This window comes from Cricetulus griseus, chromosome 2, assembly GCF_003668045.3.
Source record: "Cricetulus griseus strain 17A/GY chromosome 2, alternate assembly CriGri-PICRH-1.0, whole genome shotgun sequence".
In the NCBI taxonomy this organism is placed as follows: domain Eukaryota; kingdom Metazoa; phylum Chordata; class Mammalia; order Rodentia; family Cricetidae; genus Cricetulus; species Cricetulus griseus.
The window spans coordinates 438,477,163-438,504,555 of NC_048595.1; the positions used below are offsets into that span (position 1 = coordinate 438,477,163).

At 40.3% G+C, this 27,393-nt stretch overlaps 1 protein-coding gene across 4 annotated transcripts in view; it reads left to right on the forward strand.

The window, feature by feature from the left end:
* Nucleotides 1-27,393, forward strand: part of Dis3l2 (DIS3 like 3'-5' exoribonuclease 2) — a 306,233-nt gene that overhangs the window by 98,250 nt on the left and 180,590 nt on the right. For all 4 annotated transcript variants that reach the window (XM_035441100.1, XM_027397459.2, XM_035441098.1 and 1 more), the window contains one exon: nt 7,430-7,658. In XM_035441100.1, coding sequence (XP_035296991.1) covers nt 7,430-7,658 — 229 coding nt within the window. The remainder of the gene's footprint in view (nt 1-7,429; nt 7,659-27,393) is intronic.

A 27,393-nucleotide genomic window follows, 5' to 3' on the forward strand; every position in this document is an offset into this window, starting at 1 on the left:
TTAAAAATAAGAATAAAGGTATAAATTTAGTTTCTGTATGTGTGCAGGGTAAATGTATGTTTGTGTTTGTGAATGTGTGTGTGCATCTGTATGTGTGTGAGTAAGCATGCATGCCTATGCACACACTAATGCTGGGTATCTTCTTTGATCGTTTTCTACCTTATTTTTTGCATGAGTTTTTTGTATTTGTGCACATAGGCGTGTGCACCTGTACATGTGCAGCAACATGGTGCTATTCTTTAAAATGTTACTATTCCTTCTGCTTCTTTTATCAGATCAGAGTCACATTCCGTTTTGGGGGAATGTTTAATAAGTGGTAGTGTACACTTAGTCTTGTAAGGAGTAGAGAAGAACTTGTGGTTTTTCCTTCTTAGGCTTTTCATAGTAATTGGTGGTTGCTAATTGGGCCTTTCTACTTTAAATCGCTTTCCCAACCAGCTAGTCTTCTTGGTTTAGCGATGATCATTTCCTGAATCCAAGTGGAAGTAACAAAATAGTGATTCTTTTATTGCTTCTGAATTTAACTGAAACAGTTCTTCAGTGAAGAACTTTGCTTCATCGGCTGATTTGCAGGTTATCTAGGAAAGGTGGGTTAAATGCTTACAGTCCACCAAGGCTCATCAGAGAACCCTTTCATGATAGTTCCTGAGTCCTTTAGACAAGACACTCATATCCTTTAGTAGTTTTCATGTTGTTCCAATAAGACAAGATGTTCAAGGTTTATCTTATCCATGTCCTAGTCTAATCTGAATAGCTACATCTCCAAGAAGCCCTGCATCTCTAACCACTATGCAGTATGGAAGGATTCAAGAATGCACACATTTTTGTGTCTGGAGAGCTCATGGTGATCTGTCCCCCACCATTCCTATTATTCTATTCTTTTCTAATTGGCTTTTGTTGTGCGCGCGCGTGTGTGTGTGTGTGTGTGTGTGTGTGTGTGTGTGTGTGTGCGCGCGCGTGCGTGCGTGCGTGCGTGCGTGCGTGCGTGCGTGTGTGTGTGTGTGTGTATGTGTGTGTTTGTAAGTACAGGCTCACTGACACTACAGTATGCATGTGGAGGAGAGAGGACAGCTTTGGAGACCTGGTTCTGTCCTTCCACAGTGGGATCTAAGACTTGTTTCCTCTGTGTCATCTCACTGGCCCTTGTTTCATTCATATGTGCCCTAGATTAATAACTAGAATAAAAACTTAAATACATACTTATATTCTAGTTGCCCAATTTTCAGTGACTTAATTCATTCATGAAATCCTGTTATACCATTTTTTTTGCTTCTGTAGTTTAAAAATGAATGCAATACTTAATAGTAAAATCCCCCCCCCCCCCGTATTTGTGTATGGTCTGATGTGTATGTACTTATTGGTCTAATGTGTGCACAGGTGTGTGTTGTGAGCTTTAGGTTGACGTCAATGTCTTTCCATGGTTGCTCTTCATCTCTCTGAGCCCAGTCTCATTGATTCAGTTAGACTGGTGGCCAGTATGCTGCAGGGATCTACTTGTTGTCATTCTTCCCTTTCCCACTGTCAGTCCTGGGGTTACAAGTATGTGCTACCACATCTAGCTTTTTGTGTAGCAGGCACATAACTGATTAAACTATCTCCCCAGCCTCAAATATTCTTTTCTTTTTTTTTTTTTTTTTTTTTTGGTTTTCGAGAAAAGGTTTCTCTGTGGCTTTGGAGGCTGTCCTGGAACTAGATCTTGTAGACCAGGCTGGTCTCAAACTCACAGAGATCTGCCTGCCTCTGCTCCTGAATGCTGGGATCAAAGGCGTGTGCCACCAACGCCTGGCTCAAATATTCATTCTTAAGTATAGCGATCTAAAACATTTTTAACTGGGTTGTTTTTTTAATGTGCTGTATAGCAAGCAATATTGGGCTGAAGTAATAGAATGTTTGCCTAGTATGTGTCTAGGGTCAATTCCCAGAACTATAAATAAAATAAAATATGTACTGTATAGCTAATTTTATTGTATTCTAGTTATTGCTTTCCACTAATTTCCTCTTTCCATTGGTGAGTTCTTGATCTTTTATGTATGAGCCAGAGCACACTTCTTCTAAAATTTGTTTTCATATATTTTTCCCCTTCCTCAACTCCTCCTTTATTCTATTCCCTCTCTCCACCCACTTTACTTCCTGTTCTTTCTCTCTGAAACATACATACATACATACATACATACATACATACATACACACACACACACACACACACACACACACACACACACACACACAGACAGACACACACAGACACACACCTTAAGACCAAACCAAAACCAAACAAAAGGCACCCCCAACAAACAAATGAACAAACAAACAAACATGCAGGCCCAGTTTGTGTTGGCCAACTACTTCTGAGCATGAGACCTGCACTGGAGTATGGTTTATGTATACTTAGTGTCATTCCATTGAAGAAAACTTACTTTCCCCATTCCAGAAACTATCAGTTCTAAATAGCTTCTTGACCAGGGGTGGGACTTTGTGCCCATTTGCCCCTGTTCTTGCTGAGAATTTGTCTGCCTTGTAATGCAGGTAACGTGCATTCTGTCACAGTCTCTGTGAGTTCATATGTGCATCAGCTTTGTTGCATCTGGAAAGTGCTGTTTCCTTGAAGTCATCTATCACCTCTAGCTCTTCTTGTCTTTCTACCTCCTATCCTGCATAGATCCCTGAGCCTTGAGGGTAGGAGTATGTTAAAGACACCCCTTTTAGGGAGGGCTGATCCCTCCAAAGTCTTTCACTCTGTTAACTACCATCTATGGCAAGAGCAAGCTTCTCTGATATGGGTTGAGTTATACACTGATTTATGAATATAGCAATATGTCATAAGGAGTCATTTTATTATTATGTTCATTTAGCAGAATAATAGTAGTAGGTTTTCCCCTAGAGCCCATGGCCTATCTAGATTTTTGGCCTCATTAATAGTGTTTGTTATGTGTTCTGTCTCATGGAGTGAGCTTTAAATCCAACCAAAAGGTGGTTGGTTACTCCCATAACATGTGTGCCACTATTACGACAGCGAAGTGCAGTTCATAGTCAATGTTTGGGCAGAGTCATGCTGATTTCAGAACCCTTTTATATGCTTACATGCAGAAAAGGTATGGGATGGGTCAGTCTTCATTTTGTGAAAAGTCAGAATTCTGGTTTCTTGTATAATATTTTCTCAGTAGTCTATGGGGACCAACTTATCTGTAAAACCAGTGGAAATAAACACATAGTAGAAACTAAAGGCACTTCACCTACTGTCTTTTTAGAAAACTGGTACAGTGGCAAGTGTCTATGGTTCCATATTTTCTTTTAAAAATAAGCGAGCAAATAATCCCCAAACACCTTCCCCCACCAAACAAAAACCAAACTAAACAATAACAACAACAACAAAACAAATCAGGGAGAAGGAACAAAGGAGGGAGGGAGAAGGAGATTGAGGTTATGTTTTAGTGTGACCTGTTAGTCACATGCTACCATGTCAGTTATTTTGTTTTTCTCCAATTGTGCTTCCTCTGTGGTAAAACAATAGAGCAAGCGGGACGTTGGTGGTGCTCGCCTTTAATCCCAGCACTCAGGAGGCAGAGGCAGGCGGATCTCTGTGAGTTCGAGGCCAGCCTGGTCTCCAGAGTAACTGCTGGGATAGGCTCCAAAGCCACACAGAGAAACCCTGTCTCGAAAAACAAAACAAAATAAAATAACAAACAAAACAAAACAAAAAGACCAATAGAGCAATGTCTGGTTGTAGTCACTCTGACTGAGACTTAGGCTGTACATATGCTCTACCTGCTTGATTGGGATGCTCTGACAAACTTACTGTTATGCTCATTATACTGTCATAAACATCTGTTTATAGACAGATGTTCCTAAATATTATTGAATTTTGATGTTTAAGTTAGTTGAATGGGTTTGCTGGTTTGAGTGATGTCAAAGTCTTCTTGTTTTATAGCTTTCTTGTCTCCCTTTCTCTTCCCCACTCTCTTCTTCCCTTCTTTCCTCCCCTCGATTCCCCCTCCCAGTTCTCTGTTTTCCTTCCCTCTCTGCACTGTCTCCCCTTTCTCTCATTCTTCTTTCCCTCTAGTCTCATGTAACCCAGACCAGCCTAAAACTCCTGATTTTTTTGTATCAGCCTCCCAAGTACTGGGGTTACAGGTAGGTGCTATCACACTAAAGTTTTTTTGAATGATCTACTTTGGGACAGGTATTTATTTAATGTGTGGACATATAGGAGTTGTTTATAATGTTGTTTATAATATGGACATATAGGATCTATGTGTAAGAAGAGAGGGGAGAGCTTTTTAAAAATTGAATGTCATTTTTAATGTAGCTTCACTTACTTTTGCTCTTTCAGAAAAGAACCTGAGGGAATCTTTTTTAAGTCACTGTTCTTTTGGATAGATAGTACAGGCTGGCTTAAAATTCTTTTTGGTTTTTCCAGACAGGGTTTCTCTGTGGCTTTGGAGGCTGTCCTGGAACTAGCTCTTGTAGACTAGGCTGGTCTCGAAGTCACAGAGATCTGCCTGCCTCTGCCTCCCAGTGCTGGGATTAAAGGCGTGCGCCACCAACGCCCGGCTAAAATTCATTTTCTAGTGGCCTCAAATTCAATTGCCCTCCCTCAAATCTCTGGAGTGCTGGGTGTATAGGTGTAATTTGCCATACCTAGTGAGAACTCCCAAGTTTTAACTTTTTTTTAATTGTTAAAAGGCTTAATTGTGCTCAGAAAAACTAACCATTGTATACAAGTTTTTCTCTTGCTATAATTTCATAAAGCCATTTTTCCAAAATTTTAGATATCTGTTTAGAGTTGTTATTATGACTGTGAATTTCCTTATAATATTTCACTCTGGTTTGCTAAATGAACATTATAGTATTAATCATCTGGGGATAGTTACAACAGTTGAAAATCATAGCATTAGAATATTGTAGGAAGAATTTATTAACTTTTGTGCCCTGTGTAAGATGAATCTTTCATTAAGCGTGGTCTTTATGTGACTTCATGAGACCATTATTCTTATTTGCTGAAAGTAGATAGATGTATATTTTGATATCTCCAGGTTAAATTCATTACTCTTCAGATGATCAAATATAAACACAAGGAGGGCTTGCTCAGCACTCTTTTCAGCTCTCTGTTCACATGTTACTTCTATTGAAGCATCTTCAAAACAATGCAGTGTTGCCAGTACCCTTAATATCTTCACAGCTCTTCATTTTTTCCTTCCACAGTTTTGATTGCACTTATTCCTAGTTAACTGTTGTGCTCCCTGCTGTATTCAAGGCTCCTAAAATAGTGTATGGCCCTTAAGATACTCAAGAATGAGTTCTTGAATGCATAGTGGTACTTAGTCTGTTATCCCAGTTAAGATAAAGGCTTTGTGACAGTGCTCACCAAGGGTGGACTTTCCTTTGTCACACTGCTTACCAGGGGACTTTTCTTTGTTACAGTGCTCATCAGGGGGAGACTTTTCTGTGCACATTTTTTTTTTTTCCCGAGACAGGGTTTCTCTGTGGCTTTGGAGGCTGTCCTGGATCTAGCTCTTGTAGACCAGGTTGGTCTCGAACACACAGTGATCCTCCTGTCTCTGCCTCCCGAGTGCTGGGATTAAAGGCGTGTGCCACCACCGCCTGGCTAGGGGGGAGACTTTTCTTTGTGACAGTGCTCACCAGGGTGTCACCGTGCTCATGGGGGGGAGGTGTAGGGAGGTGGGAGTGTTTGTGTGTGGGTTTCCATCATTTGTTTACAAGAGTGATAGGCATAAAGTATAAATAGTAATTGAATTTGTTTTTGTTTTTTATTGATATGTACATATACATGGCTACTTTAGTTTTATTGTATGTTTAATGTACATAAGGCCTCTCCCCCCCATTCAGAAATAGAGTCCTAAGAAGGGTGCAGTGTTGTAGTAACATTGGGACCCACAGAGTCTGGTGCTACTTTTTGCTGATGTGGATGGGCCAATTTACATATAAGGTCACAAGGCTTTGTTCAGCAACTCAACCACACATGGCTTGTTTGTTTCACCATACTCAGATAGATGGGAAAGAATATTGTCATGTGGCTGTCACGTTTCAGCCTCATGTGGTGCTGGGAACCAAACTCTGGCCCTCTGTGAGAGGAACATATGCTCTAAACTGCCAAGTTGTCTCTCCAGCCCCAAGGCTTTCTATCTTTATGAGAACATTTTATAAACTCTTAGATCTAATTTTGTCTTTTTTACAGCAACTTATATTCTTGGGATAGCAGTTGGCTTTATCTCAGTTCCTCCTCCTTTCCTGTGAGGTCCTAGGTTTGGTCTTCAGAGTATATCCCAGAGTTCTTGGATGTTGTGGCCGTATTTGTTTTTTCTTTATTGATGTTTGAATGTAGAATGCCACCAATTTTTCTCTTTATCCCCAGTATTTTCTTTCCTTCTAGGTTGAGTCTGTAGGTGATGGTATCTATTGTATTTTTATTTGAGTCATTGAGTTGTTAATTTCCAGCATTTCTATTTGTTTTTGTTGTTGGTTATTGTCTATTTTCAAAATCTCTCACTTTTCCTTGCTGACTTTCTCATCCATATTGTTGATGATCTCAACAAGTTTTCCTTAAGGTTGCTGACTCCCATTCTAGATCTTCATTTGAATTTATCTGTATCATCTTTGAGGTCACTGGTTGGTTGTTTTCACTAGCAAACTTTTGAAACTGTCATCCTGTGTTTTACCCATTTCAGTATCTCTGATTTCAGTGCCTAGGGGGTTATAATCTTGTGGAGAAGCCGTGTTACCTTGTTCTTTCGTGTTTCTTGTGTTTTTGCATTGCGGTTTATGTATCTGCTGGTATGAGTACCTCTTTGAGTTTTATTTGGGATCTTCTATTGAACAGCCGACTCTCTGGGCTCAACTCTCTGTAGCCCTCCAGAGAAGAGAACGTTTGCTTTTGGATGATGCTTCTGTCCTCCCCCCACCCCCATCCCAGCCTACCTCCCAGTGTCCTACAAGTACGTTTTTGAATTTCTGAAGTTCTTTCTCTCCTCTCTTTGGAACAGAGTCTATCTGCTCTTATTCTGACTTTTTCTCTTTGGTCACACAGAAGCAACTTGGAGTCCACCATCTTATCTGGAAGTCATTCTTAGTGGGATCCATGGGAAACACTGTGACATACCTGGGTGAATTCTTTTATTTTTTCCTAACATGCTGATTGCTTCTATGTGATAAAATTTTACAAAGCAGCATGGAACTTTCTAGTATTCTAGGTTTTTGGGAGAGTGGTGAAAATGTAGATCAGAATCCTGAGAAGGTGGCATCTTAAAGACTTGAGTACCAGCCTAGCATGACCAGCTTGTTTATCTACCTAGGGTAGACTGTGTATTGGGAGAAAAAAAGTCTATTTTTTTTCCAATTACATGTTGTGAATATTTAATGCTGCCAGCCGTCTGCAGTGATTTAGAAGAATTCTTATATTTCCTTTCTTCAGGCAGCCAAACCAGAGAGCAATGACAAAGAAACAGAAGCTACTTATGAAGCAGATATCTCTGAGGAGTACTGTGGGCAACACCTCTTACAGCAGTCCCCGAAAGGCTGTAATAGTCCTGATGTCATTATAGAGGCTCAGTTTGATGACAGTGACTCAGAAGATAGACATGGCAACACCAGTGTGCTGGTTGATGGTGTTAAGGAATTGTCACTTCATACTCCTGACAAAGGTGAGTCTGTTTGACATTTTATTACGGCAGTTATTTATTTATTTATTTATTTATTTATTTATTTGTTTATTTATTAAAGTTGCTCTGCAACAGAGTAAGAAGCTCACAGAATGGTTGGTAATATTCCCGAAGTCTGTGGCAGTTTTAGGAAGGGCGGCCTCTGGTAGAGTGGTTATCAGAGAGGGGAAGTGCCACCCAGTGGTTTGTGTGAAGTGGTTGCTATTGCCACGTTTGTAATAGGCTTTGCATTACTATTGGCACTTAGCTGCAGTGTGTCCCCTTCTACCCTTGGGTTGATATGAGCAGAGTTCTCCTCCCTTCCTTTTTCTTTTCTTTCTTCCATTCCTCCCTCCATGCCTACCTTCCTCTTACCTAAAGCTTACACATGCTAACTAAGTGTTATACCACTGATCTACACCTCCAGCCAGAATTAAGCAAGTCTTAAAATCCTCATTTCAAAACAAAACAAAACAAACAAAAAGTTACTTTATTTTGCCCTCAGTTTTGCTTTAGTTCAGGCTATAATTTAAAAATGTATTTGTCATTATTATTTTCAGGAGGTATTTTGTTCCCAAGCCTTAAAAAGATAAAGGCAGTCTTACTTTTTCTGAATGGCACATAAGCATAGGTTCCATAATTATAGAAAACTTCAAGTTGCAAGCACATGGATCAAGAGCTGTGCCCAATGGGTGTACCTGGCCATACTCCAAGAAACAAAAGGGCAAGAAATATTTGCAAGTTGAGTATTGCATTATGTAGGCTTCTAAATGGTTTTAAAAAGGGAAGGTAAGTTTCCAGCCAGATTGAGTTTTGTATATACTTGGAAATAGAGAAGAGTGAGCAACATGGACCTGGCTAGGCTGATTAGACAATAAGCATTGTTATCAGGACATTTCTGGCCCAATCACCATGAAATATGAGAAGGAATGCCAAAAGATTACCAAAGGAGGATGTTGAGCAGACTACCTATGGTAAGACCTGGCAAGCATAGCTCAGATATCTTGAAGGCTAGGCTGATTTCAGGAAGGATTGCAGAAACATTGCTGTTTTTCTCTATTGCTTAATGACCTTAGCCAGAGAGTATGCTCTGAGAGCATGTGTCATATGGTGGTAAGGATTGCTCATTCAGAGTAACTTCCCAGCTTTGAAATTTACTTGGAATGAGTAGGCTAGAGTTTTTGCTGTTACTCTTGCCAGCCTTTATTTCCCAGGTACACTGACCTAAGGGTACCCAAGTCAATCTCGTTTTTTTGTAGCATGCTTAGGTAACCAGTAATTTCATTCTTCAGGGATCAGGTGATTGGATCTTCATTTGTATACAATTCCTGACTTCTTTCTTATGATGTTTCTCCTTTCCTTCTTTAAAAATAGTTGAATATTGTCTTTCTTCTTAGAGTCCATGCATGTTGTACACAACAACATCCATAGTAGAAGTTATGTCTTTTTAATGAGAAGAGAGGGCTATATAACCAGGACCCTAAATAGCCAATTATTATTTTTTTTTATTAACAAGCTCATTAAGAACAACGATCCTTATAAGACAAAAATCAAGAAAGAATACTTTAGAACCAGTTGAGTGTTTGATCAAAGCTACTTATAATAATCCAGTTCTGGTGGCTCAGAAGATCTCAGTATCCTCTTTTCCATCTGCACAAGTTGAGGGGATAAGACATTGACACAAATGCAAGGAATTGCAGAATCAATGACCTGGTTGTCAATTATTTTGTTCTTTGTCTTTTGAGAAGTTCACTTTGTCCTTTGGGAAGCTCTGAAGCCAGATCAGTTTTTGATGTATCATCTGCTGTAATTCCTGTCTCACAGGAAAAGCTCATGGAGTGCTTCACAAGTTCATGGCGTGCATGTTTGTATTTTTTCCTTATTCTTTTCACATGTTCCTAGCTCACTGCTGTGTCTATGGCTTTCTTAGTAGCCTTGACTGAGGGAGCAGCTTTAATCCTTTCTTCAGTGTCAGGTGCAGATCCCTCACTCCAGCTGCCTCTAAACAGAGTTTGTGAAGGCACAAGGCTGTTTCTCATTTCTTGCCCTTTTGATATTTAGGAAAAATTGCAATTGCTCTTTTAAGAAATCACAGCATTCTTAAGGGTATTTCAAACAGATTTTCTTGCTTAGGCTAATATGAAATCTGGTTACAGTTAAGATGTTAGTACTTTTTGTATCATGTAAGGTTTTGAAAGTTGTTATTGAAATAAACCATAATGTTAAGAACACCATAAACTTTCTCTAAGTCTTCTAGAAAGGTTCTTTGCTTTGTATTATACTTCCAAGTTTATTATTAATCTTAGTTCCTGCTGTGTTTCAAAGTATTATTTTAAATATGTTTCTTTACCTAAAACAAATGCTATGTATTGCATGTGTATGATTGAATTTCTCCCTCTTTGTTTGGGATACTTTAGTGTCATCTTCTCTGGTCAGTGAGAACACAGCCCCAATCCAATTGTGTGTAACAAAGACTCTACATTGCATTAAGAGAAATGGCATCTGCATACCTCAGACCCAGTTTCTCCTAGGAAGACAACATGAATATATATGTATATGTATATGTATATATGTATGAATAAATTAGAATGTATATGAGAGATGGAGGGGGGTAGGGGTGGGGGAGAGCCAAAAACCTGGCCCCAGTTCTACAACCTCTTGAAACTGAGCTTTTACTGCTCCACAGGCATGGCTTCTTGTCAGCATGGAAATCTGTCATAATGGCTGGGAGTGTAGCTAAGTGATAGAAGAACTTGCCTAGGATGCGTAAGTCCCTGGATTTGATCCTTAGCACTAGGAAAAAAGATCTGCTATTGTGTAGAAGCTGGGGCAGCTTAATTAAATTTCACTGGTTTTAAATGCATCAGTGGCATTGAAAAATGTTTTGGCAAAGATTTCCAGGTTAGCAAGTTCCAGAGGATAAAAGTCTTTGCCAAGTGATAGAATAGCTTTGTGTCTTTCATCACTGGGAACGGTAAGAGCAGCTTTGGCCTCAGAATCAGGTGATCTTGTGAAGTACATTTCCTGCCTCTATTTAAGCAGGGTCTTCCAGAGACCCTTTCCAGCTCCTTGTCTGGAGACTAGCCTCTACCAGTACCTGATGGGTGAGCATAGATTTGGAGTGTGATGTTAATGACACCTTTGCTTCAGTCTCCATCAACTGCCAGTTTTTCCCAAGAGGAATCCTTAATCTTTCCTGAGATTTGAATTGATCTGTAGCCACTCCTCATAGGCTTGTCCAAGTCACCACTGGGAAGAAGACCCCCACCTTTTGGACCTTTCAGTGCCTATTTCTCACTGAGTTCTCTTTCCTTCCTTCTGTCTGGCTCAGGACAGCAGACCCATGTGAATATTCTGATGGGATTCTTGGAGTTATTGAAACCCCCAGATCCTCTTCTTCAATTTGTCTGCCAACCATTTTTCTTCTCAGATCTGAATTTCTTCATTTCCCAGATCTCCACTGTACATAATGATAATTAGTATGACTAGAAGACAGTTAATTTGCCTCAGAAATTAGAATATTAAACACTTAGCTAGCAATTTTCTATTATCTAAATTTTTGTGCCAATCTTTAAAAATCTGATTTAAAACAGGTAAAGCCTGCACAGACTTTTCTTTAACAAAGGGTGCAGTGGGAATTTTTGCTTCCCTGGTTTTTAGATTGGATGGATATTGCAGTAATATCTGGTAGAGAGATGATGGCCAGGACTTGTATATCCTAAGTCTTCCACTCTAATCCCAGACTAGCCATAGCCTTCCCTGTGGAGTTTCCAGAAAAGATGCATGCATTGAAGACAAAGTAAGACAGGCGATCTAAGCCAAAATGATTTCATCAGACTCCCTCCCACTGGCAGGGTTTTTGCCCTTTTGTATCTTATCTCCACCAGTGGGTAAGATTGTTTAGATCTCCATTTTTATCCTTTTCTTTCAGGTAGTACTGAATATTAAACCCAAGACCTCATATATGCTAGGCAAGCTCTGTGTCTCTAACCATTTGACCATCCCCAGCTTTCCAGTTTCTGCTAGGCAAGCTCTGTGTCTCTAACCATTTGACCATCCCCAGCTTTCCAGTTTCTGCAGCCCAAGTTAAATTCTGTAAATACCATATACTTTGCCTATTAATATGCTGAATTACTCTACTTTTGATTACTTGTAGAAATTCTTAGCTGTTCTCTGTAGTAAACTCCTTTTTTCAATTTGGGCATTGTAGATTAGTTATTTGAGTATTATATTTTTCTATGGTATCAATGATTGAAAAAACTTCAATTTTACTGCTATGACATTAATCATATACTTATGTGTTTTTAAGGTTTTTTTTCCCCCTGTTTTTAGGTATCAGGTCTCTCTCCATATGGTATTTCATTAAAGATTTACTTCTTGATGGGTTTTACTATATATATTATTTATTGATTGAAACTATCATTTGGATTCCTCTTCTAGTTTGAATATTGAACCATCCTTGAATTCCTAGAATAAATCTTATGTAATCCTGATATGTTACTGTTTTTTGCATATACTAAAAGGTTTATTCAGGCAGTGTATACTTTTTTGTTTCATATTCAAAAGAAGATTTTCTTGCTACTATTTGGTGTTTAGAGTAAAGATTATAATAGTTTTATAGAATGGCCTAATACATTTTTTTCTAGAATATCTTGTATAAAGTGTGAATTAACTGTGTTTTGTTTTATTTGTTTTAAGATTGGGTAAAATGCATTGTAAAGTTATTTGTACTTTTTGTTTTTCAGAAAATGAGATTATGTTGTTTTCAAACATATTAATTGTATTTTCAAATTATGTATTTCTTCTTGTGCCAGTTTTAGTGTAATTTAATGAGAATATATCCAATTCAGATTTATTATCATTTTGATATTCCTAATACTCTTCAGTTTTTAAAATTATTTTAAAATCTCTATTATGTATTTTTCATCTCTTTAATTCTGTATTTTAACTATTCAGTCTCCGTCTTTTCCCCTCCCCTCCCCCTCCTCACATGCAGACACTAGAGCCTCACTTCCATGCGGAAAAGTGTTGGACATTTAGCTCTAGCTCCAGACCTGCTTGTAGTTTGAAGCAGAGTTTCACTAGTTGTCCAGGATGGCCTGGAATTCATGCTGTTGTCCTTATACGACTTGAACTTGTAAATTCTTCTGCCTCAGCCCCCAAGGAATTGAAATTAGAGAGCTGTACCACTAGATGCATCTGGTTCAATATTTATTTCTAGTAATTATTTGTATTCATTGCATCATAATTTTATTTCCCATTAAATACTAATATATCATGTAAAATACCAGGAAATTATTGATTAGAGATTTTTATTTTTTATTTTTTGGATGTTTTGAGTCAGGGTTTCACTGTGTAGCTTTGTAGACTAGGCTGGACTCGAACTCACAGAGATCTGCCTGCCTCTGCCTCCGGAGTGCTGGGATTAAAGGCGTGCACCACCACTACCTGGTTGATTAGAGATTTTTAAATGGTTTAAATAATGATATAATAGGTACATTCTTAGAAAACTACTTTTGCAGTGATTACTGCAGAACTCACACAGAATGAGCCACATTCTGTGATAGTTTTTTTTTTTTACATTTTTTTATTAATTTATTTTTTACATTCCAATCTCAGTTCCCCCTCCCTCCTCTCCTCTGGCTTCCCCATTACCCCTTCTTATCTGCTCCTCCAAGAAGGTAAGACCTCCCATAGGAAGTCTACTAAGTCTATCCCATCATCTCATTGAGGCAGGACCAAGGCATCTCTCCACACCCCACAACTGCTGTTTAGGCTGGACAAGGTATCTCTTCATATAGAATGGGCTCCACTAAGTCAGTTTGTGCATTAGTGTTAGGTCTTGGACCCACTGCCAGTGGTCTCATATATTGCCCCAGCCACACCATTGTCACATATATTTAGAAAGTCTAGTCGAGTCTTATGCAGGTTTCCCCGTTTGTCAGACCTGAGTCAGTGATCTCTCACTAGCTCAGTCAGCTGATTCTGTGGGTTTCCCCAGCACGGTGATGACTCCTTTGTTCATATTGTCACTCCTCCCTCACTTGGATTGTCCTCCAGGAGCTTGGCCCAATGCTTAGTTGTAGATGTCTGCATCTGCTTCCATCTGTTCTGGAAGAGGGTTCTAGCTTCTCTGGGGTATCTTTTGCTTTATCTCTGGTATCCACTTATGAGTGAGTACATACTATGTTTGTCTTTCTGGGACTGGGTTATATCACTAAGGATTTTTTTTTTCTTCTAGTTCTGTCCATTTGCCTGTAAACTTTAGGATGTCATTGTTTCTTCCTGCTGAGTAGTCCTCCATTGTGTAAATGTACCACATTTTCTTTATCCATTCTTTGGTTGAGGGGCATTTAGGTTGTTTCCAAGATCTGGCTATTACGAATAATGCTGCTATGAGCATAGTTGTGGAAATGTTCTTGTGGTGTGAGTGTGCCTTCTTTGTGTATATGCCCAAAAGTGGTAATTCAAGGTCTTGAGGTAGGTTGATCACTAATTTTCTGAGAAATCGAAGTACTGATTTCCACAGCAGCAGTACAAGTTTGAACCCCCACCAGCAATGGAGGAGTGTTACCCTTTTTCCACACTGTGACGCAGTTTTGTTTCAATCATTATGCAAAAACCTTCCTGCTGCAGTTTGTTCTAGGCAAATGCTCTCCCACTGAGCTACACCTCTAGACCTTCTAATCTGTCTTAGTAAGTACTTGCTTATATTATTAACAAAAATTGTTACTGTGTAATAAATAGCATTTCTCCTGTTATAATCTATAAACTTTGGCCCCTACTCTTATCCTATACCTTCCTTCTTCTGGAAATTATGCTTAAGGATCTTGCTTATTCTATTTTTAAATTATCACAGAGCAGGTGTTCAGTTGGCAGTTCAGTAGCCTAGGATAGAGCAGTGGACTGGGAAGGAGGTGAATGAGGTCAGAGTCCCCAACTTATTCCTGAAATGAGGGAGCTGGTCAGGAATCTTTGAGTAAATATTTTTTACTGTAACAGTAGGTATTTAATCAGGTGGACTGTGATGAGCCATCAACATGAATGGCTTTGCTTTCTTCCATGAGTACTGCTCAGTATCTGAAAAGCGTAATACCGTGTGCCACTTTCCTTTGCCATTTGTTATGCTCACACAGTCTATGGAGTGATACCATGGTAGTAATGTTCTGCTATGCCCAGGTCTGTTACTTACTGAAATATAGTTAGAGCTTGCCAGTTACTTTTCACCCCCACTTTTTAAAAATCCAGCAGTCATTTTGTCCTACTTGCTTATTTCTCTTTGACAGAGAAAACCAGAGGGCTTGAATGGCATTTTCTTTTCTAACATCACAAGTAATTGATTGGATAGAATTAGTTCTCTCCATGATCTCCCTCACAGTTCCTGGGAGTAGTTATGCTTGTCAGCAGTTTGCCAGCACGTTTAGTACATGAGAACCAACACAATAACCAGTGACCCATTAGATAATTTCTCCATTGCTTGCAAGATCTATAGCAGAGGCTGCTAGTAACCACACGCAGTGTTGTGTGGAGAAAAGGAAGTGATTTTCACAGGGAGGGGGAAACTCTTTACGGAAGAGAGACAAGGCAAAAGTAGGTAGGAGGTGGAGAGAGACAGCAGAAGATAGTGTAGTCCCTGGGTGTTGAAGGATAAACAGGGTTTGCTGGATGGGAGAAGGTGAAGAATATTCTGAGTCTGAGAAGGGTCATGGTAGATGAGTTGTAACTTCAGTGGGATCAATACATGATGCATAGTGGGAAGACTGGAGGGGAGGCCAGAAAAGAGACTGTACTGACGTTTGCAGAGTTATCCATGGCTGCTAAGAGAGCTTGGTAGGGAAGAGTCCCCTAAGGTAGCTATGGAAAGGGATTCAGTTGTTAGAAGGAGGGGAGGAGTGAGAACATTGGTCATTAAGATCAGCCATGCAGCAAGATGTGGTTGCTAACTTGAATGCAGAATAGATAGTGAAACATTCAGACTAGGATTAACAAATATGAGAAGGGTCAGGGGAATTCAAGTTTAGCAACTGCTGGTGCTAATAGTCTTCAGTGAAAAAGAAAATTAAGGCTAAGAGTAAGAAGGGCTGTGAGTTCAGGTTCTGACTCTTGCACTTGAGTCTCATAGAGGACTCTGGTGTGATACCCAGAAAAGTGATTAAAAACAGAACTTTGGTCCCATGAGGAGGAGGATGAGATTATCTATCTGAGTACTGTTAAACTATAGGAAATCAGCATGCTTGTCAAGTAGATGGACTGCTCTTCTTGGACTTGTCGGGAGGAGTCATTGTTCTGTTAAAGCAAAACAAGCTGGTGGATACAGAAAGCTTAGGGGCAAGGTGAGCACAGTGACAGGTTTTGAGAGTGTTGTACAAGACCTAGGGGAAATATTTGTAGAGGAGGTGATGAATACTTTGAAGAAATGAGGGAGTACTTTCCTTTCCTTTAGTGGATGTCAATTGGTTGAAGATTATTTTCACTCAAAAAGACTAAATCTCTTAGTTCTTTAAAACCAGCCATTATTCAGGGAAGGTCGTTCTTTGGTATTCAACCCTTATTTTGTAACAAGGAAATGAAAAGTTCATTTCAGGATTTACCAAATGTATGTGTTCAGAAAGCCATGAATCAGCTGTGAAGAGCTGCTGTTCTTCCTGTGCTCCAGAGGCTGCCTGTCTGTGAAGTCAGATTTCTAGCCGCAGGGAAGACCCAGTTAAGTAACTCTTCCCTTTTTCTCCCTTTAGCCAGCCTGTGCCACATTTATGAGCAATAAACCTTTTTTTGTAGCTTGTTCTTTAACCCCCTTCCTTGAAGCTTTTTTTTTTAAATTAAAAAACATAGTTTCTTTCATAGTTTTTTTTTTTTTTTGCATGTATTCATTCTGAAGGCTTAGAGATCACTCATTCATTGCCACTGTGCCGAACCATATGTGCCTACAGGTTCATCTTGTTGGCATCCAGTCCTGTTTGGATCATGCTAAATAATTCCCATTCTCCTTTGAGAACTTTTGGAGACAGTCTTCAAGTCATGCAGAAACATGCCAAGGGGAATCTGCCTGACTGATGGACTGGGTGTAATGATGTTTATGACTTGGAGATTTACAGAAAGTTAGTGAGGATTCTAGCTTGTTCTGTTAGAGAAAAACAAGGATGTGTTTTTGGCTGCTGAAGGCCCATCCGCAAGGGCAGATTGTATTTAGCACTGTGTAGTTGAACACTGTTTATGGCTTTCAGATATGCTAAAATAATAGTATTCCAAATGTTAACACGTAAATACATCACCCCTCTCCTCCCACCCCAAGTACCCACTCTCTAGTCCCCTGAAGGGAAGCACAGCTGCATAGTGAGGTCTGTCCTATACCTCAGCTAGTGGCTCCAACCTGGCCAACCCTTAGATCTGATTCTGACTTCTCTTGGGCCCTTTTGTTACCCCACCCTGCACTCTGCAGCTCACCTTGCCCTATTGTCTCTTTGGTTTCTGGTATGAGTGCTCCCTTGGCCAGCCCTGGTGCAGTAGGGTCAGGATCTACGTCTGTCTGGCTAGCTGTTTGCTTTTCTAGCAGCGAAATGGTTTCTAACAAAATGTGTCAACACTGTGCAGGATAAGAACTGAAGAAGCATGTTTGCCATTTTCCCTATTCATAAAAATCCTTTGTAATAAACACCTTGACAACTTCATGGATTCTTGCATAAATCAAGTGAGGTATTGGGAGGGAAAACTCCTTTAAAAGGATGAAGCCTTGCCTTCCATTTTGGGATTTTCCAAACCATGTTTTTCAAGCCTGTTGTCTCTTGAGCAGAGGTTCTCAGACTGCACAGCATCATCAGTGAACTTTCTTGGTCTCTAGTGATCCTCCCCCACCAGGACCTCCTGTCCGGTGCTTTGCATGACTGCTCCAGAGCTTGCTGCTCAGGCTCCAGGGCCTCCAAACATACCTGCTTGTTTTTGCCCTATGTCTGTGCTACCCAGCCCTAGCTTCTCCTGTGAAGATGTCTCCTGTTTTCTCAACCCCAGAAGTGTTTTTGTTTTCTATCACCATGCAGTAAATCACCACAAACTTGGAGGCTTACAACGACGCAACTGTTATTTTGGTTCTAGGAGTTAGGAGTCAGGAATTGGCTCTTCCATGTCCTTTGCTTCTGGGCTCTTCACAGGGCTAAAGTCAAGCTGTTGGGTCGTCTGAAGGCTGGACTGTGAAGAAAGATCTGCTTTAAACTTCAGTGAAGTTGACTAGGGGCATTTCCTAGCAGGTTTGGGGCTGAGAAGCTCAGCTTCTTGCTGGTTGTAATCTTGGGCTGCTTTTGGCTGCTTTCTACACAGGCCCTTCTGTTTTGCAGCTAGCTTCATAGACCTACTAAGAGAGCTAGCAAGATGGAAGGTACAGTCATTTGAACTCAGTCATGGAAGTAGCATCCCATTATCTTTGCTGTATTCTGTTTCCTATGCTTGAGAGGGTGAGAATTATATAAGGACATGAAACAAGGTGGTAGACAAGATTTGGGCTATCGCAAGCCTGGTTACCACAGATGCTTTTGTTTAAGCCTTTACTTACTTCTTCCAGCAAATATATGACCATCCCTTTTGTGACTTCTTTATAGCCACCTAGCTACCTTTTTACTAGTACTTTTTATGATTGGCTTTGGCTTTTTATTTCCTTCATATAACTGTTTTTGAACATCTTAATTCAATTGCAGACCCTAGAACAGTCTTCTTTTGCATATTGTTCTGCAAAAGACCCCTTCAGTAAACCAAAGAAGGACCAAGCCAGTGACTCTCCTGTGTAATGCTTGAGTCTCCTGTCTTGCTCAGCAGCTACACAGCATCCATTTTATAAATCTTGAGTTTTGCCAATTGGTAGCAAAATCAGTGAGTCATCCATATATCTATAAGCTAGCTGGAATAGTTGCTCACATTGCCCTGATTTGCATTCGGTGCTAGAGTCTGTTATCCTATTAAGGAAAAGCAGTTGTTTATCAAATACACAAACAATGCCATCTTAAACCATTAGCTGTTTCTGAATGTGCATAGTTCTGTTTCCTGGGAGCTTGATGCATCTTAGAAATGATACAATCTGTAAAAACTAATTTATTCCTGTTTAAAACTAGCTGGCCCCTGTTCCCTTTTATTAACCATTTTGTGGTCCTGATATTTCTAGGTCCTAGCAAATGAACTGAAAAGAGGGCTGGCCTCTAGGGAAGCAACATTTTATTACTTTTCCTTTTGACCAGCAGTGATCTGGTCCTCATTACGCCTGTTGGAGGATGTTCTAAATCCAGTATACCTTAAAAGGCTTGTAAAAGACATGTTATCATTTGATATCTGTGGGCTTGTGAATTCCAATTGTGGTATAACTCATCTGGTCTAGCTTCCCATGATCAGGGGCTAATCCCTGTGTAACCCTCTAAGATAGTGTCTAACCTTTTTCATTACTGGCCCTGTTAGTGTACTAGCTAGTCTTTAGATTGCAGGTAAAGAAATGATAATCTGGTTTTAGTGAACACAATTGTGGTACTGAAATGTGGACATTACAGTAAGATGTGCTGGCTGGTCCTTTTAAGGAAAGCTTAGGTGAAAGCCAACTTAAACTTGGAGGAATCATTCCTCTGTTGAGAAAGATGCAGAATGGGTGAGTTACAGACAGCTAGAGGTGAAAGCACATGAGTGTATATGTCTGCATTTTGGATCTTTGGGGAGCCATGAGGCTAAAAGCCAATTAAAGCTTTAGTGGAGAGAAAGTTAAAAGTCATTTCTCCTGGGCAAAGGAAAGATTTGGAGCAGAGAGTTCTCAGAGAAAAGCAGGAGGGTGTTGAAGTTAATGTAGTCAGCTCCTAAGAATTGGAATCACTGCAAAACCCCATCTAAGATGACCCTGGGAAGGATTGAGATTGGGGTCCCAAAGAGACACTAGGATTCTGTCTGCTCCAACTTGGGAAACTGAGGGTATGTGCATGGTCAGCCTAAAGAAGAAGGTGGCTTAGCTGGGTGATGGTGGCGCACACCTTTACTCTCAGCACTCAGGAGGCAGAAGAAGGTGGATCGTTGTGAGTTCGAGGTCTACAGAGTGAGTTCCAGGACAGCCTCCAGAGCTACACAGAGAAACTCTGTCTCAGAAGAAAAGGGGGAAGAGGGGTTGACAGAGAAGAAGAAGAAGAAAAGAAGAAGAAAGTGGCTGCAGCCTGCTATGTTAGTTCCTCCCTTTTAACCTCTTACCAGTTTTCAAATTAATATAGTTCAGGGAAATTGAGTAGTCTTGGAGTTTTTAATCCTTTACTGGTTGGGTGTTAACTTCTTTTTCATTCACTTATTTATCTTAATATATTAAGGTTTCCCTTTATCAGTCTTTGCCTATATATTTCTATAAGGTAGTCTAATGTTACCCAATTGATATTACAGTTGATATTCCCAATCTCTATCACAGGATGTAGCCCACATCTCCATCTTGGACAGAGAACATCAGCATCTGTTTGTTCCATTGTGACCGCAAACTCAGAAAGTGTTCAAAGTGAAGTAGACTCTTCCAGTATCTATCAATCAGCAAATCTATCAGATAGTATGGTTTCCTTTTCCATTATTATTTCCATCAGTGCCATTACATTTCTGGAGGTAATGTGGCATAGGAAGAGGATAAGGTATTAGTATTCAAGCTAAAGACTCACCTGCCCCTGTGCTTTCCTAACTGTTATCCATTGGAAAGCCTCTTATTTGTATTTTTGAGTCTTATTTTTCCAAACCTTAAAATTGTCATAGAATTCCCTGCCTACTTCACTTGGACTGCTAGGGAATGTTAAATCCAGTGCCGTATGTGAATTACAGAATATGGTACCAAGTGTGTGATATCAGCTCTGGGTTGAGTGTGTTCAGCATCACCCTTGCCATATACAGACTGTGTTTTGGGACACATTCTCACTCATATCTTTTCTAGAGTGTGGAATAATGATTTTGCATATACAGGGTCTCTCTCTCTCACTTTTTGCAGATGTGGTTGGTGTTGATAGCCTGGCATTATGCTGACCCTGCCCTCTGACAATATAAGCCCAATCACTCCACTGGAATGCCTATTAGAGAACCTAAATCCCCTTCAGTTAGTCCCCATGGGTAATCTCATCCCTTCTTGTAGTGTTTCAGTGCAGGGCAGCTGCTATCTTAGTCCTTCTGCCTGAGGTTAATCTTTTCTCCGGGACTCTGATCCTATCCCTTCCTTCCCAGGGTCCCCTCCCTTTCCTAAGTGTGCTTACTTCCACCACACCTTCTTTACTTACTTCCTTCCATCAGCAGCTAACCACCCCAAGCCTCTCTTATCTTAAAAAAAATACAATATTCAAAACCATATGGCAATTTCTGTCTCCCTGTATAGCCCCACCCTGTATTAGTCTCTTCCCTCACTGCTAGACTTCTTGAGCCCATTCCATACCCTCATCTCCACGGTCCATATCTCACTCAATTTCTCAAGCACGCATCCTGAATAGTCTTTGTTTTATTCATTAAAATTGGTCTCACCAGGGTTACCTGTGACCACATTGCTGACCATGCTTTTCCCATTGAAATACTTTTAGGGTTTGGCTTCTGTGATTCCCACATCAGCCTCATTTTTTTTTTCTTCCTATCTTGCTGACCACACCTCAGTTTCCTTTGGAAACTTTTCTTCTTTTGCTTTGCTTAAATATTGATGTTCCTGGGCTCTCATCCCTCCTAATCTAAACAATCTCTGAGGGAGAGCCATTTTATTCATTCATCTGCTCTCCATATACAGGTGACTTGCACAGATCTATTTCTAGCCCAAATCTTCCTCTTCAGCAACGTGTCTAGTAGCTGATGTGTCAAGCTCACAACCTGTCCCTGAGCATGCTTACCTCAGCATGCTGTCCCTCTGGCAAGTCTGTTGTTCCTTACACTGCAGTGTGCCTTAGATCAATCACCTGAATGGCTTGTTAAAGTACAGACTTCTGGGCCTCATCCCCAGAGCTTTTGGGTAAGTATGAGGAGGGCTCCTTGGTGATATTTATGCTACTAGTCTGGAAAATATACTTTGAGAATCTCGGTTGAAAGAAAATAAGGCACACGTTCCTGTCTGCTGCTGTACCTTATATACCGTGCTATCCCAGATACCCAGATCTTTTCAGTTTTGCATTCTAAGTGCCTTCAGGACCATTTATTCCTTCTGCAACTAGAATGCTTTTTTTCAGTAATCTGCTAACTGCTTTCCTTGCCTCCATTCAATTTTCCTGAATCTTTTCCAATACAGAAACTAGTGTAAATTTCTTCACACACAGGCCATGTCAAACTGTTACCTCCATTCCCTTTAGCTCCCTATTGGTAATAAATCTAAACTCTATTTACAGAGCATCTTGTTTTGCATACCATGAATTAGGCATTACACACACGAGAACGCGCGCGCACACACACACACACACACACACACACACACACACACACACACACCTCAGCTGGTAGACTACTTGCTTAGAATGTGTGAAGCCCCGGGTTTAATGCCTAACATCACCTGAAACTGGATATGGTGGCATGTGTCTATGATCCAGGTACTTTGAAGGTAGAGTTAGGAGGATCAGGAATTCAGGGTCATCCTCTGCTATGTTCAAGGCTAGCCTAGGATATATGAAACCTTGTCAAAAGAAGGTAGGGCTGGAAGAAGAAAACAAGCAGCAAGTAGGGCAGACAGTAGTTGTTCCATGTTTAAATGGTCTAGCCACTTTTGTACACTTCATCGCCACTTGTCTTTTCCCATTAGTCCTACATGGTTTATAATATGGCTTGAATCTGAAATATTGCTCACAGGCTCATGTTTTAAATGCTTGCTCCCCATTTGTTGGTGCTGTTTTGGAAGGCTACAGAACCTTTAGGAGATAGGACTTGACTTAGCTGATGGAAGCAAGTCTTTAGGAGTGGGCCATTAAAGGTTAGAATTGAGCCCTAGTTATGGATACTCTCTTCTTTCTGATCTGCCTGATATAGGTAGTTGTTCTCTACCACATGCTCTAGTTACTATCATGTATTCTGCTCAGTGGCATAAGACCAAACAACTATGGATTGAATCCTATGAAACCATGAGCCAAAGTGGTTTGTTCCTCTTGTAAGTACTTTCTGTCAGGAATTTTGGATAGAGACACAAAAGTAACTAATACAGAAAAGTGGCACCAGAGAAATGGAATCGGTGCTGTGATTAAACTGGTCATATGGTTTTTAGGCTTTTGGAACTGGTTTGTAGGAGCAATATGCAAGAGTTTGGAGCTACAAGCTAGGGAAATGCTATAAGCAGAACTTGCTGAGCTGTTCTTGTAGGCCAGAATGCTATAGAAATGTGAACAGTGAAGGTGAGACTCATGAGGTTCCAAATGAGAGGAAGGACTCTACTGGGAATTGGAATGAAGGCATTCTAACAATGATGTCCTGAAAACTCAAATGATGTTGAGTCCAAAGGTAATTGAACTAATTTGATGAAGGTATTTTCACGATAGAATAGTTATTGCTAGCTGCTTTTAGACAGATTTACAGTGAGAACCACTAGCAAAAAGCAGAGTAGAAGGATTTGAAAATTGGCAGTTTGATCAGAAAATGGATACAAATGTAGATGAAATATTTGTTAATTGTTCCTGCTATAATTGTTAATGAGAGTAGAACCATTAAAAAGGAGCTAGCTGCTTTGTCCTCGGATTGTAGGAAAGGTATCTTGAGGCTACAGCCTGGCCCATTAAAGGCCCCATAGTTTGTAAAAATGAAAACGCATTTGCAAGACTTTCATTTGAAAAGAAAATACTGCTAGTGTGCCATGCTGGAAAAGAGCCACGTAAGGAGATGTTATTTTAGATTCAGTTTCCAAGTGTGCTGGCTAGTGTTATGTCAACTTGACACAAGCTAGAGTCTTTAGAGAGGAGGGAACCTCAGTTGAGAAAATGCCTCCATAAGATTGGACTGTAGGCAAGCCTATAGGGTATTTTCCTAATTAGTGATTGATGTGGCCTATCCCATTGTGAGTGGTGCCACCCCTGGACTGGTGGACCAGTCCATTAAAAAACAACAACAACAACCCCCAAGACCCCAAAACAGGTTACACAAACCAATTAGGGCAAGCCAATAAGCAGCACCCCTCCATGGCTTCTGTATCAGCTCCTGCCTCCAGGTTCCTGCTCTGTTTGAGTTCTTGTACTGACTTCCTTCAATGATGGACTGTGATGCAGAAGTGTAAATAAAATAAAATAAAATAAAATAAAATAAAATAAACCAAACCCTTTTTTCCCCAAGATGTTTTTGGTTGTGGTGTTTCGTCACAGTAATAGTAACCTTGACTAAGACACCAAGGTACTCAGAGGCCTGTGTAGCTGTGTCCAAGAGGTCCCAACAGCTTCTCAAACTAGCCATAGAACTTGGTGTCATCTTTGCAATGATTGTTTCTCAGTCATGAAGAATGCAAGAGTTAATAATATCAAGATTTCTGAAAGAAGCCTGGGAATCATTCAAAAGAAATGGGATCATATCATTTCTAGATCATTGTGGGGAGCCTCTGAGGTGTCAAGATGTGAATGTGAAGCTTGCGTTGTAATTGGGAGCTCAGGATACTTAAAATGTCAAAAATATGGTAGGATTGCTAAGGGAAACTTAAGGCAGTGGGTGAAATTAGCTTAGGCCATGTGTGCTGCAGGCCACCAAGCTCTAAGGCTGGGGCTGCTGAAGCCCGCTGGTGTTTATATTGTGATACTCTGTGCTCCAGATACTGGACAGGGAGCTACAGGGTTTGCTCTTTCCCTGCTAGGTTGTATCTTGCATAAATCTTCCTTGCTATCCTCCCGTTCTTCACTCTGGGAATGGAAATGTTTGTTTTATGTCATTATATACTAGGAGAATATAACAGCTAAGGCTTTACCTCAAATCTCAAAAAAAGTCTCAAAAAGGGAGGGGGGTCTTTAGACTTTAGAACACTGTTGGAACTAACTATTAAGATTGTGGAGGCTCTTGATATTGGACTAAATATGCTTTTGTATTATGAGATGGCTTGAGCTTTCGGGGAGAAGGTTATGGTTTGAGTATGAAAAGTGCCCCACAGGCTTATGTTGTGATTGTGTATTCCCTAGCTGGCAGCTTCTTCTCTAGGAAGCTGTGGAACCTTTAAGAGTTAGGGCTTAGCTTCAGAAGTAGGTCAATAGGGGCAGGCCAAGCCCTAGTTCTTGTTCTGTTTTCTGCTCTGCCACAATGTGAACAGCTGTCCTCTGGCACACACTCTTGCAGCCATGGTGCTCTGCTCAGAAACATGGAGTGAAGCAGCTCTGAGATGAAGCTAGTGAAGTAAGTTGTTTCTATTTAGTATTTTGATTGCAAAAGTAAGTAATACGCTGGTTGATGGTGGCACACGCCTTTAATCTCAGGAGGCAGAGGCAGAGTCAGGCAGATCTCTGTGAGTTCAAAGCCAGCCTGGTCTACAAAGCTACACAGAGAAACTCTGTCTCGAAAAACAAAAACAAACAACAAACAAACAAACAAAAAATGAGTAATACATGGGGTTGTAGGTTACATTTTATTCATTAAGAAATGTGACTAATTTTACAATGTTGCCACTATCTTCTATAGTCTTGACAGTCACTTATACCCAGGTTAAAGGATTAGGTTCACTCAAAACTCAATGTCAGAAGCTAGGCTCAGTACTATAATTCCATTACTCAGGAGAATGAGGCAGGAGGAACATGAGTGTGAGGCTAGTCTAGGCTATATAGCAAGCACTTGAACTAAGCAACAACAAAATAGTTCACAATAAGAGCTGATGAAGACAATAATGTTAATACCATCTAATATTTTTGTTAGCATACTTGTGTTAGAGTTACTACATGTCAACATAATTATATAGTTCTGAGTTATAAAGGTAAAAATCCAGGGACAGAATGACCTATTCAAAGCTTCGTAGCTTAAATAGTAGGACCTGGGTTTCAGTTTATATCTACACCAAAATTATTGGGATTTCTCACCTCTGTGGATGGAAGTAGTGAAATTATACCAAGAAGACCCTATCATTTGATAGCTCTAAAACTTAAAATCCTTCCATGTCTGTCTATAACTGAATTATAGAATTTTCTGCAGCCCTCCTACACACATTGGGGCTCATCCATTGTAACTGTCTTTTTTAAAGATCTTGTCATGCTGTGGTAGGAAAAGTGTAGACAGGAGCCCTCGTGGATTCTGGACCCCATTTCTGCTAAGCACCTTCTTGTTTGAACCCTGGGATATGCTACTTTCCCTCTTTGACTACTTATTACCTTTCTGCAAGACTCCAGATGGGAATACATCCCTTGTGCATTGGTGAGAAAAAGCAATGTCAAAGTGCTTGCTTCTTTCTACCCCTTGTGATTTTTGCCTTAATGGGACATTGGGAAGTGCTATAAGTGTTTCTTGTGAAGATTGTCACTACCACTCTTTTAATATCATTCTTTGTCTACACCGTAAAATGAAAAAATATTTCTAAAGTACATATCCTGTGGACTATCTGCTAGCAGTGATGGTAAGTTTTTTATTCAGATGGTCCTTCTCACAGAAATAATTAGAATTATTTGAATTTTTAAATATCTTGGAGCTACCTTCTGACAGTTTGAAGAAGCTAAAGCAGTTGGCACCTTAAAACCTCTAACAGTAGTTAGTTAAGGTAACCTCTGAGAGGTGGTAATGAGGTCCTATGTGTTAGAGAGATTCTCTGATAGGCAGAGACAGGGAAAAGAGACATGAAAATGGCTGGCTTCCTCACCCTCCTGACCTGAAACAAAAGCCTGGGAGCTTAAAACAAAGGTCTTTCAGGGGTGTTTTCTCCCACTGGTGGTCCCTGCTGATGGGATGGCTCAATAAGTTCAAGGTGAGCTCAAGGTGGGCTCATGGGTTTATAAAACAGTGGTAGGGCAATCAGCTGTCTTGCCTTTCTTAAAAGGAACCACCCTCAAGTAGGGGAGGAAGACCCTTCAAGGCCCCAAGTAGAGACTAGACTTGGGCTTCTCAAGTCCCCCTCTGTTTTGTGGAGAGTCTTTGCCTCTATGTGCTTGTGTGTGTGTATTTACTCAGCCTTAAAAAAGCCTTTAGTTGGGTGGATTCACACCTTTAATCCCAGCACTTGGGAGGCAGAGGCAAGAGGATCTTAGTGAGTTAGGGCCAGCCTGGTTTTCAAAGTGAGTTCCAGGACAGCTGGGGCTGTTACACAGAGAAACCCTGTCCAGAAAAACAAACAAACAAACAAACAAACAAACAAACAAACAAGCCTGTCTTTAATGGCTGGGAAAAACAATTCTTGGCTTAGTGGTTAAGAGGACTTGGGTTTAGTTCCCAGTACCCACATGGTAGCTTATAATCACCCAGAACTCCAATTCTAGGAATCCAATTCTAGATTCCATGCCCTTTTCTGACCTCTGTGGGCACGGTTTATACACGATACACTTACATACATTCAGGCTAAACATTCATACACAGTAAATAAAATAAATCTACAATTTTTTAAGAGGTCACATGACACTGCAGATTTTATTAGTGTTTGTAGAGATAGAAATAAAGCCCAGATTCTTCACAAGAATCTGAGACCTTCAGACCTTACACCATCAGGGTAGCCCTGGAACAGACACTCTCTCACATGGATCTGCTCCTCAGGGTCAAGCTGACTGACTGGGAAACCAAGGGATCTCCACTCTTGAATTGGTTTAGGAGCTGGCAATGCCTTTGGCTATCTGGCAAAATCAGTTGGAAATTCTTTTAAGAGAAAGGTTTCTTGAGC